The sequence below is a fragment of the Eschrichtius robustus genome, chromosome 18 (genome assembly GCF_028021215.1).
Source record: "Eschrichtius robustus isolate mEscRob2 chromosome 18, mEscRob2.pri, whole genome shotgun sequence".
NCBI classification, from domain to species: Eukaryota; Metazoa; Chordata; class Mammalia; order Artiodactyla; family Eschrichtiidae; genus Eschrichtius; species Eschrichtius robustus.
Window position 1 is genome coordinate 81,650,503 of NC_090841.1, and position 17,846 is coordinate 81,668,348.

The window sequence follows — 17,846 nt, forward strand, 5'->3', positions numbered from 1 at the left end:
GCTGCGAGGTGCAGGCAGAGGCCCCGAGGCCTTCCTTGGACTCCCAGCTGCCCTTGGGGCTCCTGCTCCTGAAGCGGGTGTTTTAGAAAAGGCTGCCGCCGAGACTCGGGGTGGAGGGTGGCCTGTGGGTGTCTATGCCCACGAGCAGTCCACGCGTACCTGGGACGGACTGGCCCCTCTCCCGAGGTCTGCACTATCCGCGGTCTGTCCTGCTCTGGTGCGGTGTCCCGCAGGGCAGGGCCGGTGCAGAGATGCTGTGCCCACACGGAGCCTGGGGCGGGCTAGGGTGTCGGCCTGAGTCGTCTTCAGGCCCGCAGACGCCTTCTGTCACCTTCCTGCAGAGCCGGGCGAGAGGGGCCTTGGGTGCGGGGTTGATGGGGGACGTCTGTGTGCAGCGTCCCTGGTGTTTAGAAGGATGAGTTGCAGTCGTCCTGGCAGCGGGGTGACCTCGAGGGTCTGCTGTCGCTCTGACACCTTGAGCTGCTTTCCTGTGGCTGCCGCCCGCCCGCCCGAGGCCGGTGTCGCTCACTTAGTCCCTCAGAAAGGACTCCCGGGGTCAGGCAGCCTGGTAAATTGCTGGGCTGTGACCGCGTGTCTTTGACGGTTTGCGGTCGCGTCACATCCAGGGGTCATGGCCGCGGCTGCCCACGGCTGGGGGTTTGCCCCCGAAGTGACGGCCGGAGGGTGAACGGCAACACTTTATGTTCTGAGGAAACCTGTAAACAGCGTCATCTCTGGGTGGGAACAATGACCCCAAAATTCAGTGGCTGAAAGTGACAGCAAACAGGTATTCTCCCAGCAGCTGGGGAGGGTCGGGTGCGGGTGGCCTTGCTGAGAGGTCTGTCCCCGGGTCTGGCGGCGTCCGAGGGGTGAGGCGGCCACCCCGGGGGGCCTCGGTGTCCTTGCGGCACCCGGAGCGAGCAGCACAGGAGGAGGGGCGGCCCCGCCGTGGGCCACAGTCCCTGGTCCCCGGTGAGGGCGGGTCCCCCGAGGCCGGCGCTCGGCTCTGAGGCTCCAGGTCCAGGCTGCTCCTCCAGGCTCAGCGAGGAGGTCCCTCGGGGCTGGTGGCACACTTGCGCGTTGCTGTGCTTCAGGTTGTCTGGAGGAAGGATTTCTCAGGTATTTCGGTTTCCTTCACGGGCAGGCGAGCTTGTGTCTCCTCTGATGCTGACACCTTGTGTTGGGAAGTAGAGGGAGTGTCTGCGCCTGGGAGCCTGGCTGGGTGCCGGCTGCCGTCCACGTGGCCGTCCGTGTGAGGGACGGGCACCTCCGGCCGTTGGGCCTCAGTCGGGTGTCGGGTGTCACAGGCTTCTTGCCCCTGCTGGGAGATCAGGGCCAAGCTCCCGGCAGCTCTGGGGGTCTCTCTGGAGGCGGCGGAGCCTGATCCGTGGCTCTGGGTGACGTCACCACAGGGGGTCAGCTGGCCCCCGTGGGGGGGCCCCTGCAGTGGCCCAGACAGGCTTCACCTGTCACCCGCGAGGGGACCGCCGAGAGCCCGGCGGGAGACGCAGGTGCTGCCGTGTGTTCCGGCCACGTCTCCACATTGGCTCCTCGCTGGGGCGTGAGCGGCTCGGGAGCGCCGCGCGGCGGGTGCAGGTGGCGTGGCATCCAGCGTGGCATCCAGCGTCAGGAGGGCGCTTCCGTGCAGTGTCGCCGCGGAGCCGGCTCTGGTTCAGAGCTCGTGTGCCATGTGCCTCGTGTCTCGTGCGTCTCCTGGTCCAGGTCCCCCTGGCTTAGGTGGGAGGCTGGGGCTGGCAGAGAAGGGTGGCCCCTTGCCCCACCCTCAGCAGTTTGCGGGACGGGCCGTGCCTGTCGGCTCTGGCCGGGCAGCTGCTGCGGAGAGCCTGCGGCCGAGGAACAGAGGGTGGGCCCTGCGTCCGGGGCGGGGGGCGAACGCCCCAACGCAGGGCTTCCTGGGCGTGAGCTGCCGAGCGATCGTGGGTCACGTCGTTGCGGGCCAAGCGTGAGAACCGAGCAGGCCGGGGGCGTCGGGGCCCTGGCCGACGGGGGCAGCGGCATTGCTCGGAGCAGGGGACGCTGGTCACCAGGGCGGGCTGCCCCCGTGCCCTGCGGGCACTGGCCTCGTCACGGGGGCGGGCAGACCTCCTCGACCGCCAGCCAGCATGTCCGCATCGGGTCTCTGCTCTGTGGCTGCAGCGTCCACGCGGAGTCAGCTCTGGGGGAGCAGGACGGGGGACACGGAAGCCGGAGGGAAGGGCGGGGGGCCTGGGGCCCCCTGCCTGGTGCTGCCGTCCAGGCGAGGGGGACCAGGCTCTCTCCTCGCCTGTGTCAGGTGCGCGTGTGTGTGTCCTTATACGGCCCTTTCTGACCGTGGCGGGTCTTCGCTCTGGGGCTCTGGGCCTCCGAGCCTGCGTTACTGGGGCGTTTCTGGGACCCGTGAGATGTGGGCTCCCCAGCCGTGATCCCCCGTGGTCCTTGTGGTCAGGCACTTGGTCCCCTTGTTTTCTGGGATCGGAGGGTCAGGAAACGGCCACAGGGCGTTGCTGGGCTTGGCTGGCGGGTGGCCCCTCCCGTGTGGCCTGCCTTTGTCTGGGGCCTCAGCAGGTCGGGGGGCTCCCCTGCCTACCCGCGGGGGACGTGCGTGCGTTTGAGCGCCTCACGGACATGCCCGCCCAGCCCACCTCGGTGCAGGGCTGAGGTGAGCTTCTCCACGGCCGGTCTCGGGGGGCGCTGGGCAGGGTCTCCGTTAGCTTTTGTTTTCACACCTGGCTCTTGCGGGCGCGTGCGAGGTGTGCGTTGCTGTGTATGTGCACGTGTGAGCGTGAGCGTGTGTGTGTGTACATGCATGGGTCATGTGTGTGAGTGTGCACGGGTATGTGGATGTGTGAGCGTGTGGTGTGCATTGGTGTGTGTGTGTTTACGTGCATGTGTGTCTGTGTGTGCACACGCACGCGTGTCCGTGTCTGGCGGCCAGGTCCGGTCGGGAGAGCTGGATTTGGGGCCCCGCTCCAAGCAGAGCCGCTGTGTCCAGGGGGTGGCTGCGGGCGCCCCTCCTGACGCTCGGCGGGGCAGAGAAGCGCCGGCGGTTCTCAGACGTGGGAAGCCGCTGCCACACGGGCCTGACGCGGGCGGGCAGGGTGGTGCCGTGGCTGGCCCGTGGAGGTCCGGGTCCCCAGCGTGTCCCACCCGAGGCCGTCCCTGTGACAGTTCGGGTGGTGCTCCGAGCCCTCCGTGGTCGCACGTGTCGGGCACACGCTCCTTCCGTTCAGCGGCCCGTCGTGCTGGTGCCCCAAACGCGCTTGACCGTGAGACGCCGCCCTGTGCCCCTCTGGTCGCCCCGGGACGAGGGGGGCGCTGGCGGGTGTTGGGTGCGTCCCGCGGCCCCGTGGCCGCGAAGGGCAGGGACGGACACGCCCGGGCCCCAGGCCCACGCCCCCCGTGCGCAGAGGTGGTCTGTCCTGATGCTGGGGGCGCGGTGCCCGGCGCTCTGACGGAGCCAGAGGCGCTGTTCTCAGGCCAGAGCACCAGTTTGCTTTCCCGGTGGCCCACCCGCGGTTACGCGTTGCTGACCCCAAGTGTAAAATGACACGCGACTTAACTGATAACTAAGGGAAGCGTTGCACGGCGTCCCAAAGGCTGAGCTTCAGGGGCTGGAAGGAGCGTTTCCCCGCTGCTGACGAGCGATCACGGTGGGTGAGGCAGCTCGTGCCCCCGGGCCTCGCGGCTGCGTGGGGGCAGCGAGGTCCCTCTGAGGCGTGTCGCGAGGTGTGTGGGCGGTGGGTTGCTGGGTTGCCTGTCGCGCTCCCGACGCCTCCTCACTGTGCTGTTGTTGCCCCCGCAGGCCGGTCTAATTGAAGCCAACGGGGAACTCAAGGTCTTCATAGACCAGAACCTTAGTCCTGGAAAAGGTAAGGGCGCCCGTCTCGGGATAAGTGTGTTCAGTGGGGGGTGGGTGTGAGTTCCCCTGACGTGAAGACCCCTGTCAGCGGTGGGAGCCCCACTTGGGGAGCTGCCTGCCTGGAGCCCCCGAAGGACCGGGATCAGCGCCCGTTTATTTTGGTTTGCAAGTTGTGTGCCATGTGCGGAGATTCGGGAAAAGTAGCAAAGTGTGAGGAAGAGAACACAGCGCGGGTCACGGATACTCCTTCCGCCTCAGGGCAGCCATGCTGAGGCCCATCAGGCCCACCTCAAACCTGCGGGTACATGGTGGCCCCGTGAGACAGCGGCGTCTCCTCGTCCGCGGTGTGTCTTGAATGGGCCTCGACGTCTGTCTGCACCCTTGGGATTGAGGGGAGGGGGTGGGGCGGGTCGTTGCAGCCCCTCTTCCCAGGGGCCCCAAGCTTTGCAGTTTTCTTCCTGTAGGGACCCGGGATGGACGCCTGCTAGTGGGTGTATTTGAGCCGGTTTCCCAGATGTGGATTTGCTGGGTCAGAAGGACGCCCACCTCGAGGTGCTGGCCTGTGATGCCTGGCGGACCAGGCCGTGCCGTGCAGGGCCACAGCTGCAGGGCCCTCCTTCCTCTGATCTGTGTCTGCCTTCGTCGCGCTTGCTGTTGCCTCTCAAATTGGAAAGTTTTCATCATACAAATAATACGTGTTCACTGAAAAAAAACGCCGATCGTACCCAAGGGTGTAGTTGAAGACGTAAATGTGTGTTTAAGTGCACGTTTCCTCGAGGGCATCTGACACCTGGTGTCCATCCATGTACGTGGTGTCCTGGGACCTGCGTCATCCTCTCCCGGCAACATCTGGTGCCACCTTTTGTGGCCCGATGGCAGCTCTGGGCACCCGAGTACCGGGTGCGCGTAGGCCACCGTCTTCCACTCCCCGCAGGTGCTGTTTCCCAGGGCGGGTCCTCATCTCACTGGTGAGGGGCGTCCTCTGGGGACGCGGGTCACTCTGGTTCACGCTGTCCCTCAGCCTGAGGACGGGCATCTCGGGCAGCAGAAGTGAGAACTTAGTAGTGACGTGTGGCTGGAGGCTTGGTCTCACTTTACGATTCTTGAGACTCGGAACCTGCCCTTCAGACACACACCCGCAGGGTGACCTCAACCAGCTTCCGCTATTGCTGGGAGGCCTGTTGTAGGAGGGCGAGGTGCCCCTCCCCACAGAGGCCCCCTGGGGCAGGGAGGGGGTGCTCAGAGGAAGTTCCAGATGGGGACGGTTCTCGAGGAGGTGGAAGGCTGCTCCCCAGGACGTGGTGGGGAGTCGCCCAGGAGTGGCCGGGGTCAGGGCGCCAAGACGGCCAGAGGGTGCCCCAGGCCCGCGGGTGCTGCACCTTGATCCACGCAGGAGCTCCCGCAGGGCCTGCCCGTGAGTGGCGTGTCCACGTGGGCAGGTGTGGCCGCTGTAATGGCCCAGGAGGGCAGCTCCCGCTGATGACTGAGAACCAAGGAAGCCGCCGGGCTCTTCCAGTGCCAGTGACGCCAGCGGCTGGCGGGGCTGGGAAGACCCGGCATGCGGAGTGGCCGCCTTGTCCTAACCCTTTTGGCCACGTTAGCCCACAGAGTATTTGTAGCATGGCAGGCAAATAGTAACTCTGCAAACATTAGGTTCTGGTAATTTTTAAATGTTTGCTTAAAATTATTCTTAAGAAAACGCTAAACCTCACATTTTCATACTTAAGGTATCTTAAAACCTATAGATATTAATGATATGGTTACTAATTATAAAACTATGTAATATTTTTAGAATCCTTTTTCTGTTAATGGTTATAACAAGTCAGACAATATATATTCTTAACTCATTTTTTTTGAAAGGAATTCTCCAATTCATAATGTTATATTTGAAAATATTTTGTTTGGTAGTTCCTTTAAGAAAGGCTTTGTAGTACATTTTATGGCTAAAGCAATGTCATTTCTAGGGAGCAGATTCCTAGCCTGTGTTATAACTTAACCCTCCCTGTGACCGAGATGTTAGGCCCCCGCCCCCATAAATGGGTTGCGTGTGGCACCTTTATTAGGAAAATGTGTGAAGCATTCTGATTTCTCTGGCCAGATTAAACCAAAAGGGAAATACCATTCCATGCCGGATGTTGACCAAAAGTGGTAAATCTCAGCTGAGTCAACAGTTGTCAGGGACCTGGGAGAGGGTGCTGGGGTGTGTGCATGCGTGTACTCGTGCCACGGAACAGCTGCAAGCCAGTGCTGGGCTGAATCCCGTGACGCACAAGGTCACCTGGGACCCAGGTTCCCTTGGAGAAGTGGCACTCAGCCCCAGGAACACGTAGGTATTACACTGTACGTTTGTATAGTTACACATGTTATATGATATTAAAATGGAATTGGCCCAGCCTTAGAGGAAGTCAGCTAGATCTCTCTGTGGATCAGTTTCAAAAACAGCAGAATCAAAGTTGCAGAATATGTACAGTATGTACTATCTTCTAGATTTAAAGGCCCGCAAAGAGCACTCACGTTGTTCTTGGATGCGTGGGTGTGTGTGGGAAGCGTGGAAAACGGAGCGAACGCTCTGAGTGCGATAGCTGCTGGCGGGGTGGAGTGGGGAGCTTTTCGGCAGAGACAGTGAAATGATACTCGTTATTCTGTGCATGCTGTGTACTGGCGTAAGGCTGCCTGCAAAATAATTACTCCTATTTGCAGCGTTTCTCACACAGTAACATTCAAGGGGAAGATCCCAGGGGTGGGACAGACGGGCATGGGTGCAGGTGAGGAGGGGCTGGCCTGGTCCACCCCCGAGTCCCCCCCCACAACCCCGAGCTGGGCAAAGGTGGGAGCCTGGGTAGCGGCTGGGTGTCGTAGCCAGACCTGCAGGCCAGTGGCAAGGTGGCCGCCCAGCCCTCCGTGGATGTGGCCTCCGTGTAACGACGGACAGATGGGCTCTAAAGGCCAGCGCCGGGAGCCCTGCCGGGCAGCTGCTGTGGGCTTTGACCCAGCAAGCTTCCGTGCTCACAGGTCGTTGAAAACAGAATCATTTCCGAATTGAAAAAAAAGTTATTCTTTTTAGTGAGAATAACCAATTCCGTATTTTTGGAAACTTACTAGTTACTCATCTGTACGTAAATCTGTAAGTGGTATGTTTAATTGCCTAAGTGTGTTTTAAATCTCTCAGTGCAAAACAGAATAATGTTTTGTCTTTTAAAATATGTTTCTCGGGCTTCCCTGGTGGCGCAGTGGTTGAGAATCTGCCTGCCAATACAGGGGACACGGGTTCGAGCCCTGGTCTGGGAAGATCCCACGTGCCGCGGAGCAACTAGGCCCATGCGCCATAACTAGTGAGCCTGCGTGTCTGGAGCCTGTGCTCCGCAACAAGAGAGGCCGCGATAGTGAAAGGCCCGCGCACCGCGATGAAGAGTGGCCCCCGCTTGCCGCAACTAGAGAAAGCCCTTGCACAGAAACGAAGACCCAACACAGCCAAAATAAATAAACAAATAAATAATTAAAAAAAAAAAATCTTTCTCATATCTAAAACAATTTTTTAAATATTTGTTTTTGTTAAGATACAGATCTCTATTTTTAGAGGGATATAAAAAACTCAAGGCAGATAAACCTATTTTGCTTACAGCCAATAGTTTAAATTTTTTTGGTGTTGATTGGTAAAAATATTAATATTTAGGCAGTTGAAGGATGCATATCTGTCTTCGTCAGCTTAGGTTAATAGAAATTATTCATTGTTCATACGTAGCAGCAAAATTCATTGTTTACTGGAATTTGAAGAAGTTTATTTAAAATGCATGGATTGTGAAGAGTTCAAAAATGAGACCTCAGACCAGGCCAGATGGAAGACCATGTCTCTCCCTCTTGCTGAACCTGGTGGAAGTGAAGGAAAACGCCCTCCGGTGGCAGCCTGGTGCAAGGCTCCCCGCCCGTAGAACCCCCGCCATCCACCCTGTGGGGACCGGAGCCCGTGCGCTTTAGGGGAACCAGGGGGTCCTGTCCGCAGGGGGCTTTCTCCCTCCCTCAAGTGGGGCTGGAAATCCATGTCTTCACCTGAGACCGTCCCGGCCCTTCCAGGATGCTCGTGCACCCGGGCCCGCCTGCCGGTTTCCCCCGGGCACGCGTGCCCTCTGGTGTCGGCAGGGCAGGGGGTTCACTGTTGTATCCCTGGGGCCGAGGCTGGTGCTGGGCACACAGTGCTCTCAGCAGGCCCGTGTTGAGGGGAGGGAAGTTTCCGTCCCCGCTGAGGTGTTTCCCCGCCTCTGCGTTAAGTTATCTGAGTGTTTAGAGAGGTGGTAGCTCCTTGCAAGTCACTCTTCCTGGAAACAGAAACGGATTCTACTTGTCAAGGAAAAGCAGATCGTTAGATTTCTACGCCAGGTTGCAAACACACACAGAGGTGTTGGAATACAAGTTAATTCCAACTGTGAAGTTCTGTAAGTGTCTTAGAATTGCAGACTTTAAGAGCTATTGGCTTCGGGGCCTGTGGTCCCACCAGAACATTCTGTCGGTGGGCAGACAGCCCACAGGGGTCGGGTAGGTTGGTGACGGCCTGGGTGCACCGGAGCCCCCGATCCCTGGACGCGAGGGCACAGGGGTGGGTAGGGGTCGTTGTAGGGAGAGCGGCAGCGTGGGTGCAACTGCCTCAGATTTGAGAATCGGGCTTAGCGGTGCTTGCAGCGGACCGTGGGTCTAACACGGTAAGAGGGGCAGTGAGGCTATCTCCCGAGGGGCACCGTCATCCTGACACGGACACTCTGAGCCTTAATTCAGGAAAGGCGTGACCTCTAGTCTCCTTGCGTTGCAGGTGTGGTGTCCTTAGTGGCTGTCCATCCCTCCACAGTAAACACGCTTGGGAAGCAGCTCTTGCCAAAAACGTTCGGACAGTCCAATGTCAACATCGCTCAGCAAGTGGTAAGGCCGGGAGGGTGGTGCCCGGTTGGCCCTGTGGCTTCCCTTCCTGTGCCCGTGGGTTTCAGGAGCACGTGGCCAGCGCCGTGTGTCCTGCCCCGGCTTGGGCCTTCCTGCGTGTGCCGCTGGACGGTGGGACCCGGCCAGGCCAGGGCGGCTTCCCCGCCGGCCGCGCTGGTCCCGAATCTGCCCTGACGGTGTTTTCCTGGGGTGACGCGTGCGCTCGGGCAGAGCGGCCCGAGGGCTGGCCGCTCCCGGGCCTGGACCCTCCTCAGGGCGGGCTGACTGCCGTCCCGGGACACGAGACTGGTGTCCGTGCGGGCCTCAGGGTGGGGTCAGGGCCTTGCTGGCCGTCAGGCGCTGCAGGGCGGGGGCTTCCCTGCGCATCCTGGCCGATGGAAGGGCGTCAGAGGCGGGTCTGCGCTCCTGGGACTGTGCCAGGCGCCTCTCCTCCAAGTACTCCCACCGGCCCGTCAGCTCCCACTGGTGGGGTTTGGCGGCTCCCTTCCTGACGGGACTCGCGGGCTCCACGGGGCCGTGCAGGGAGGGGCATTCACCGCCCACCTGCACCTGCTGTCCACGCCCCGCCAGGCGGCCCCCCGGGCAGCTGTGTGCCTGCTCCCTGTCGCTTCGCCCCCGTTGGTGAGCTGTGACCACGTTCGCTCAGCGGCATTGCTGTGATTTTTCAAATCCGTGGTGTGTGGGAGTCCTAGGCCTTACTGGGCACATCACAGATATCCAATAAATGTCTTTTTGATAGAAGTTATAATTCACATCATTTTATTTTATAGGTACTGTGCGTTACGTTAGAGCAGTCACGCCTGAGAATAGCTCGGTGATTGTAGCAACAGTTCTGTCGTTAGTACCAGTTTAAATAGTTGGGAGGAAGACCAACGTGAAGAGTTTTCTGTTGGTGCCTTTCCGACCTTCAGCTTATCAACCTGAAGTTCCACCGCTGACTTGCCCCAAGCCGTCTCGGAGCCGAGCTAGTTATGGAAATGTGTTCTTCCCAGAATCCCAGTTCTGAGAGTTAAAGCTGGCCTGCCACAGATGCCTGCCCATCTCTACAGACAGAGGGCTAAAAGCAGAAGAGCTGGCAGGTTCCCACAGGAGGGAAGTCCATGGAAAATAGTGAAAATAGGGGAGTGAGGGGAGAAAACCTGCGGTGTCCTCCGCGAGGCTGTGGGCAGTGAGTGGCCCGTGGGCCCAGGGTGTGCTCCCCGCTCCCCTGTCCTGTTGTCGAAGGAGGCTGCCCTTGTAGTGAGCACCTGTTGGGCGCCTGCTGTGTGCCTGGTGCTGTGTTCTCCTTGCAGAACAGTGGAACCCACGGGAGGTGTCCTTAGGGGTGGATGGTGGAGTGGGCGCTTGTGTCTGCTGGGGCAGTCACACCGAGGCTGGGCACCCCTCTTGGGGGGCGCGGCAGCGGCCTGGCCTGTGCGGGCCACGCAGGGCTGGGCCGGCGTCCTGGGCCTGCTCTCCTGGGGACGTAGCGGGCTGAGTGCTGAGAGGGACGGGTCTCGAGGTTCCTGAGCCGGTGACCACGGGTTTTGGCTGCACGCACCTCCCACCGAGACCCGGGGCCCCGTCAGCGCACACCCGTGAGGCCCTCAGCTCTGGGGGTTCATCCTCTTTTCCATCCTGTTTCCCTTTCCAGAGCACTTGCTATTTGATTTCATGTCTTTTGGATGAGAGTGACCTACAGTTTGAAAAACACTCTGACGATGCTTTATCGTGACACTGGGAACGTGAATTAAAAGAATGAAATTCAGCTAAGCTGTTTTTCTTTCTGTGCTTTGTGGATCATTAACATTGACAGGTGACCTGGGCTTAGGGATAATTTGCAGTGTGCCAGGTCAGCTGTCCCAGGGCCACGGCAGGTAACCCTTATCCCACTAAGCAGCAGACTAGCGGGAGTGTCCCGCTTAAAATAGCCCGGACACGGCCTGCTCTCCACGCGCCCAGCGCTGGGGACCCAGTGCTGACACATTCGGCGACGTCACCGTGCAGTCACCAGGAAACGGTGCTTCTGAGTGGTTTCCTGGGTCGGGCACGAGATCTTTGGAAAGCTAGAATTTTACTTGGCTGGATGAGGCAGTGTCCCCGTGTCCCCCGTTAATGTGTGACTGTCGATTGATGGGACCAGGGTTCTGAGTGCTTGGTGTCAGAAGACAGGCCTTCTGTGCAGGGACGGGTGTCTGTGTGTTGGGGGCGGCGGGACCCCTGCCTTTGCCCCGGTGCCATTGCCTCTCCTCCGCCCTGTGCTGTCTGGGGTGCCCGGGGCTCCCCGCTTGGCTGGGTGGGCTGGTGGGGCACTGCAGCAAGCCTCGCTAGCCCTGCGTTCCTTTTTTTCTTCATTTTTGGGCCTCATCGTAGCACCGCTGAAGCATAGAGTTTTATCCTGTCATGTGTCGTTGAAAGGAAAGGAAGTAAAAGAGGAACGTGAGGGTCCCACTTGGAGTTGTCTCCAGGCCCGGCCAGGCCGCTGGGCGTCCCCCGCTGCCCAGGGCTCCAGGTGTCCCCGCTGGGTGCTCACGTGACCGTTCTCTAACCTTTGTGGTTAATGGAACTCAGCGGCGGCTGTAGGTAATGAGAAATGATGAAGTGACAGCATCGTGTGTGGGAGATTCTGACTGTTCTGAATTGTCTTTTTTGACTGTAGGTAATTGGTACGCCTCAGAGACCTGCAGCGCCAAACACTATCGTGGTAGGAAGCCCACACACCCCTAACACTCACTTTGTCTCCCAGAACCAGCCTTCAGACCCCTCACCTTGGTCTGCCGGGTGAGCACTTGCCTAGAATTTACCCCCAGCCTCTGGCTGCGTGGCCGAGCAGCACGCCAGAGCATCGGGCACTGGCCAGCGCGTGCCCGGCATAGATGCGTGGACCACGCCGCCCTGTGGTTTTGGGGGTGGGCTCTGGCTTCTTAACGCAGCGGTAGCTTTCACACTTTGCGCTGTCTGTACCAGAAAGTACCGTTTCTCGAACCCCAATAAACGTGGCGGGTCTCAGCAGCTTCTCCTAAACAGCTGAACATGGCCGTGGGGGCAGCCCTGTGTGACGGCCACAGCACCCTGTTCCTTTGATCCTTTCCTCCAAAAGCAAAGTGACGTGAAAGCGATTTTACTCAGAGGTCAGCTGTGCAACTTTCCCTAAAAACAAACAAAAACAAAGCTGTAGAATCGTGTCTGTATTGGTTCTAAAGCAAAAATCATCCGCTCCCGAAATTCATCAGTTGGAAACTTGGGGCGACCGTTTCCTCGCTGTGGCGACTCAGGAAGGTCAGACGCTGGGGCTCCCCGCCAAGGGGAAGTGCCCCAGCCTCAGCGCTGGGCGCCGGCTGCCATGTGGCCGTCAGGGTGTCTGCACTGGCTCATCTCAGCCGGCTCACGTTTGCCCCCAGATTCCTGTATTTGCAGCAGAACTTCCATAACTCCTGATGTCGGTCGACATCTTTTTGAGAAGCAGCGTTTGGCGTCTCGATACACATCAGGCGTGTCCTGGGGTCTGCCCTTTGGGTCATGTGCCCTACTTTTCCCGAGAGTTGAAGATACACATGTAAGGTCCGGCCACTTAAGTTTGTTCTCCGGCCTTTAAAGGAAGGAGGGGGTCCCTGGACGGGGAGACGGAGCCAGGCTCCCGTCCCTGCTCGGTTGAGCGCAGCCCGCGGGACCCCCTCGAGGTGCCCGCCAGTCCTAGGCGGCGGGTCTGGATCCTGGGCTGGCGCTGTGTGCTGAGGCCGCTGCTTTTCTGTTGTGTTTCTGAAGGAAGCGTAACAGGAAAGGGGAGAAGAACGGTAAGGGGCTGAGGCATTTCTCCATGAAGGTCTGCGAGAAGGTGCAGCGGAAGGGGACCACGTCCTACAACGAGGTGGCGGATGAGCTGGTGGCAGAGTTCAGTGCTGCCGACAACCACATCTTACCGAACGAGTCGGTGAGTGTGTGCGTGGCGGGGCTGGTGGACAGGGCACCCGGCCCGCCGTCCGTGTCTGGAACAACCTCAGGCATGTGGAGAAGTTCTGAAAACGCTTCCAAAGGTGTCCTGACCCGCTTGTGTGGCAATGCCCCAGCGTCCCCAGCGCTTCCACGGCGCGCACCGGCTCCGGCCCCGTGTGTCGGCCGCCTCCCCGTGGCGACGCCCCCTGCCTGGCCCGGCGGGCTGAGCGGGACCGGGCTGAGCGGGACCGTACGGGGGGCGGGCGGTGCACAGCCTCCGGTGTGTTTGGGTTCTGGGCCGTCTGGAAACCCCCTCCGTCTCCGCCAGGCCTACGACCAGAAGAACATCAGACGGCGCGTCTACGACGCCCTGAACGTGCTGATGGCCATGAACATCATCTCCAAGGAGAAGAAGGAGATCAGGTGGATCGGCCTGCCCACCAACTCCGCCCAGGAGTGTCAGAACCTGGAGGTATCTCCAGCCTTGCGGCCGCCGCGTGTTCCTAACAGGCGTTGGTCGTCTGCACCACTGGCCCCTGCTGAGTGTCTTGGGCGGAGGTGGGGGGCAGATGTCCCCGTGTCCTGAAGCCCCTGATCACGTCCGTGCTTTCCCACTTGACAGTGACCCTCCGTCCGTCTGGGGCTGCAGACGCTCGTGGCGGGGCAGTCGGCCCAGCCCGGGCGGCGGGGTGCCCCCAGTGTGGGTGAACTCTGCGTCCCAGTTTGTGGGGTTTTTAAAAAGATAACATAGCCGTGTCCAAAAGATGAGAAGATGGAAGAAGGTTGTGTAGTTTCGAGACGAAGAGAAACTGGCCTGTGCCCGCAGCGTCTGCCACATTCTAGGTTCTTCTGTTTCCCCACCGTCAGGCCCAGGGCACACGTTTTCGGCGAGGACCTTTCCTAGGTGACCCTGTGTTGCCTTGGATTTTAAAATACGCTGTGGAAACCAGTTGTGGTGATGTTTTATGTCGATGGCTTGTCTTTGAAGGTGGAGAGACAGAGAAGGCTGGAAAGAATAAAGCAGAAACAGTCGCAGCTCCAGGAACTTATCCTGCAGGTAATGCAGCGCCTGCCGTGGAGGCAGCGTGATTGCTGTTTGGTGGCGTGGGCGCCCGTGTCCCCGTCGTCTCCCCTCCACGTGTTTGGTTTTTGGACATGTGTTCTCCGCTGGGTGGCTCCTTGGAGCTTGCGTCCCCCGGCCGCTCTGGTCTCTAAGGGGGGGCCGGGCAGGGCCGTTGACGCCCAGGGAGGGTCAGGTGGCCGGCGGCGGCAGGTGTGGGTGCACGTCAATCGTGCATCTTTTTAGCAAATCGCCTTTAAGAACCTGGTGCAGAGGAACCGCCAGGCGGAGCAGCAGGCCAGCCGGCCGCCCCCCGCCAACTCCGTCATCCACCTGCCTTTCATCATCGTGAACACCAGCAAGAAGACAGTCATCGACTGCAGCATTTCCAACGACAAGTAGGTTGTGGCGGGAAGGGCCTTGGCTGCGTGAAGACGCCTGGTCGGGGGGGTGGGGGCGGGGAGAAGGTGGCCCGTCTGGTTGATTCGCTGCGTGTCTCACTTGCAGCCACCGAGTACGGTCTTCCAGCGTCCTTACCTTGCAGGGGTCCTCCTCGCTTCCCTGACTGCGTCTCCTTGAGAAGGAGGGCTGTTGTCAGGACAGCAGGCGGTGCTCGGGGCCCGTCCGGGGGCGGCCTGGGGGCGGCCGGCAGCCCCGGGCTGCGTAGGTGCCGCCCGCGCTCCCTGGTTGCTGGTTCTGAGCTGGTGGGTTGTGTGGTTGAGGGAGGGTTTGGGGTGAGCGGGGTGTCCCGCTCGGGGCCCCCGAGCCAGGTGTCCAACTCCGTCGTGGAGACGGCGCTCTTCTGACGGTGACTTTCTCCTCGAGGTTTGAGTACCTGTTTAATTTTGACAACACATTTGAAATCCACGATGACATCGAGGTGCTGAAGCGCATGGGGATGGCCTGCGGCCTGGAGTCCGGGAGCTGCTCCGCCGACGACCTGAAGGTGGCGAGAAGTTTGGTGCCGAAGGCGCTGGAACCCTACGTGACAGGTCCGCTCCGTCCTGGACGGAACGCCCGCCCCTCCGCTGGGGTTGGCTCCCGCCCGGTGCCCAGAGCAGAGACAAATGGGGCGTGGGACGGTGGCGGGCTGTGGGGTGCCGGTGCGGCAGCCGTAGGACGCCATCTGGCGGGGCCGTGGCCCCTCGGGACAAGGGGGGCGGGGGGCGGCGACAAGGCCGAGCCGTGTGGTTCATGCGGTGCAGGTGTTACGTCGGGACCTCACCTTCCAGGTAGGGCCCCAGGTCTGTGAGGAGCGTGGCAGGCGTGGACCCGACCCCAGGGAGTGGCTTAGTCACTGCAGCAAAGTGACCGAGAAAAGTGTCGTCTTGGCAGCCCTGGGCCTGCCCCTGACGGCAGGTGTGAGGTGCCTGCTTGGGTCCCCGGCATCCGTTCTGCCGGCTCCTTGGCTGAGCTGGGGCGTCCCAGCCACCGAGGGGAAGGGCTTTGTGGTGAGAGAGGAGAAGCAGCCCCTGCGCCTCTGGTGTGGATTTACTCCCTGAGCGCTCCCAGCGGCTCAGAGTAAGTGGGCGTCTGGCCTCAGAGCGTCCAGTGAAAGTGGTGCCTCCCACCCCGTCTCGATGCCAGCAGCTGCCCTGTGAGACCCCCGCTGCCCTCGCTCCGGCCCCCGTTCTTGGCGATACAGCTGCGTCCAGGACGGGGGTCGACATAGGTCCTTTCTCCCCTTGGGTCCCGCCTCTGCGTTATGGTGACGGTTGCCCTTCCGTGGCACTGTGGTGGCGGCGTCAGTGGCTGCACCGATTCAAAGAAGTAAAGGGAGGACTTCCGTGCTGTCTTCGCGAGGCTTGGTCCGGTGGCCGGGCCCAGCGAGCGGGCTGCCTTCTGGCTGGTAGCGGGCGTGGCGCTGGGCGGCCTGAGGGGCCTCGCCTGGAGAGCCGTCCTGTCTCAGCTCGTGGGCCTGTTTCCTGCGGTCTCTGCTTTGTGAAATTTGCTTTCTTTTCTTTCTCTTTCCAGAAATGGCTCAGGGATCACTCGGTGGTGTCTTTGTCACGTCGGCAGTTTCAACTGCCAACGGCACAAGGCTCTCTGCCAGGTAACTGCTGTCCCCGGTGGGGCCTGGGGGTGGTGGGGCCACTGTCACCTGGCAGCGGGACGCCCGGAGTCGTGTGTGAACAACCGCTGCTCAGCCGCTCGGAACGGGGCTCCCAGTGCAGGGCAGACCTCCCCCCACTCCGGACGCCCCCCAGAGCTCGTCCGTTGTGCAAAGGAGATTTGTTTTTTCTGATTGGTTTCTTTCCTCTAAAGGTTAAAAGTAGTACGTGGTTTTTATTTCTTTGAAAAGTACTTCAGTGAAGCGCGGGCAAAGCCACCTGAACCCCACGGCCGGCAGCCTGAGTGACAGGCTATTTCTCCATCTCTTTTTTTAATTGTTTTTTAAACACACTTGAAGTCACAATACGCATATAATATTGTTCCTTTTTTTTCACCTTACTGTGTATTGAATGTATTTTATATTATCGAAGGAGCTTTATCATTTAAATCAATGTGTATTTGACTTTTGACCTAGCAGTCCCACAGAGCAGAACCATGTCAGGCCTCAGGGTTTGTCTTAGTTTTTTAAAGATACATGTAAAGTAATTTCAAAGTTAAGTAGTGACAAAACAGTCGTTTTATTTTTTGTGTAGTATTATGTGATATACATATTTATATCAATTCTAAATATCAATAAATGTTCAGTTTCTTAAAGTGTAAGTGAAATCAGTAGAGTGTAGGTCCAACAAAATGGAATTGACTGATAAGTCACGTGTGCACACCTTCGAGGGGGCTCTGCGGGCACCGTGTCCTCTGGTCCCCGTGCAGCGCTGGTCCGGCCACAGTGTGGCCCTGAGGGAGGGGCGGGGTCGCCCCGTGAGGGTCCCAGCGCCCGTGGGGTCTGTGTCGACCTCGGCGGGGCTGAGGGAGGCCGCAGGGTGTCTGCACCTGTTTGGGTTTTGACTGAGGTTGGTTCCGTTTTTAACTCTGCATCTGCTGCTGTGTGTGTAGCCCAGTTTGTAAAATCTGAACACTGGTTATACCAAGAGGTGGAATTTGGGTATTTCCTAAACGTTCCTCTTTAAGAAATTCTTTTTATTGATTAAATTTCAGAGGCTCACGTCAGGTTTTCTAAAGAGGGAAGCAAAGCCATTACCATTTCAGAAGAGATACTGACCCTGGTGGTGGATACGCTGTTTTTACAAAGGCCCTTTTTGTTTATTGAGCTGCCCTCTGGTTCAACATTTAGGTGGTTCCCAGTTACAAGAAAAGCTGCAACGAGCAGCCTGATGGCTCAGTTTTCCACCCTTCCTGGCTTGGTCGCCAGGCTGGCTTTCCCAGATGTGGGATTACTTTGTCGAAGAGCAGCGTCAGTAAATACCAGTGAAAGGTATTAAGATAAATGCGTGTGGTTTTCTGCCAACGGGAAAACACCTTTAACGTTAGGCATCTGTGCAGCTCTGGCCTGTGGGGCTTCTGTGGTGCCACCGGCCTCTCAGGGTCCTGACCCGCGTGGCGGGACAGGAGCCCTTTTACTCAGTCATCGCCCTCCCCCTGCCCCATGCCGTCTGATTCAAGTGTATCACGGCCGCGTTTCCAGGGTGGTTCTGACCCTTTCGTGTCCTGTTATCTTTAAACAGACTCACGGTTTACCAAATAAGCTCCCCCGTTTTGTGGAGAGCAGTTGAAGGCCACAGGTCGGGCGCAGAGAGGATGCCGTGAGGACCCCCCAGGGGTGCCGCTGTGTCTCCGCGTGGAGACAGGCCTCCTCCGAGTCTGGGGCCTGGAGGACCTGTGTCAAGTTGTAGCCCTAGGTCGGGGTCCCCTCGGGACCTTCCCTTGCTGTTCAGCTCAGACATGAAGACACTGAATGACTTGTGATGGCGCCTGAGCAAGTTGTAGCTCAGAAGAAACGGCGCCTTCCCTCCCCTCGCGGTGGGCGTGGCCGTCTCCCCTTGGTGCCCTGGGACCGTAACTGACCACAGCTGACCCTCCGCGTCTCGTGTGCGCTGTGCTGGGACGCGGGCGGTGGCTGAAGCCGGGGGTCTTTGCCCAGGATTCCGGCTCCTAAAGCCCCTCCATTCTAGGCCGGGGTCT

General features: G+C 59.5%; 1 protein-coding gene across 4 annotated transcripts in view; it reads left to right on the forward strand.

The window, feature by feature from the left end:
- Positions 1–17,846, forward strand: part of TFDP1 (transcription factor Dp-1) — a 30,358-nt gene that overhangs the window by 11,143 nt on the left and 1,369 nt on the right. The window contains exons 3-12 of one of the 4 annotated variants that reach the window (XM_068526583.1): positions 3,803–3,869; positions 8,661–8,767; positions 11,424–11,545; positions 12,530–12,695; positions 13,026–13,169; positions 13,686–13,754; positions 14,004–14,155; positions 14,583–14,749; positions 15,732–15,810; positions 16,999–17,161. In XM_068526583.1, the coding sequence (XP_068382684.1) occupies positions 3,803–3,869; positions 8,661–8,767; positions 11,424–11,545; positions 12,530–12,695; positions 13,026–13,169; positions 13,686–13,754; positions 14,004–14,155; positions 14,583–14,749; positions 15,732–15,810; positions 16,999–17,146 (1,221 nt within the window). In that variant the 3' untranslated portion in view covers positions 17,147–17,161. Of the gene's footprint in view, positions 1–3,802; positions 3,870–8,660; positions 8,768–11,423; positions 11,546–12,529; positions 12,696–13,025; positions 13,170–13,685; positions 13,755–14,003; positions 14,156–14,582; positions 14,750–15,731; positions 15,811–16,022; positions 16,371–16,998; positions 17,162–17,846 lie in introns of those variants that run through there. The other 3 variants (XM_068526585.1, XM_068526584.1, XM_068526586.1) reach the window with 3 other exon arrangements.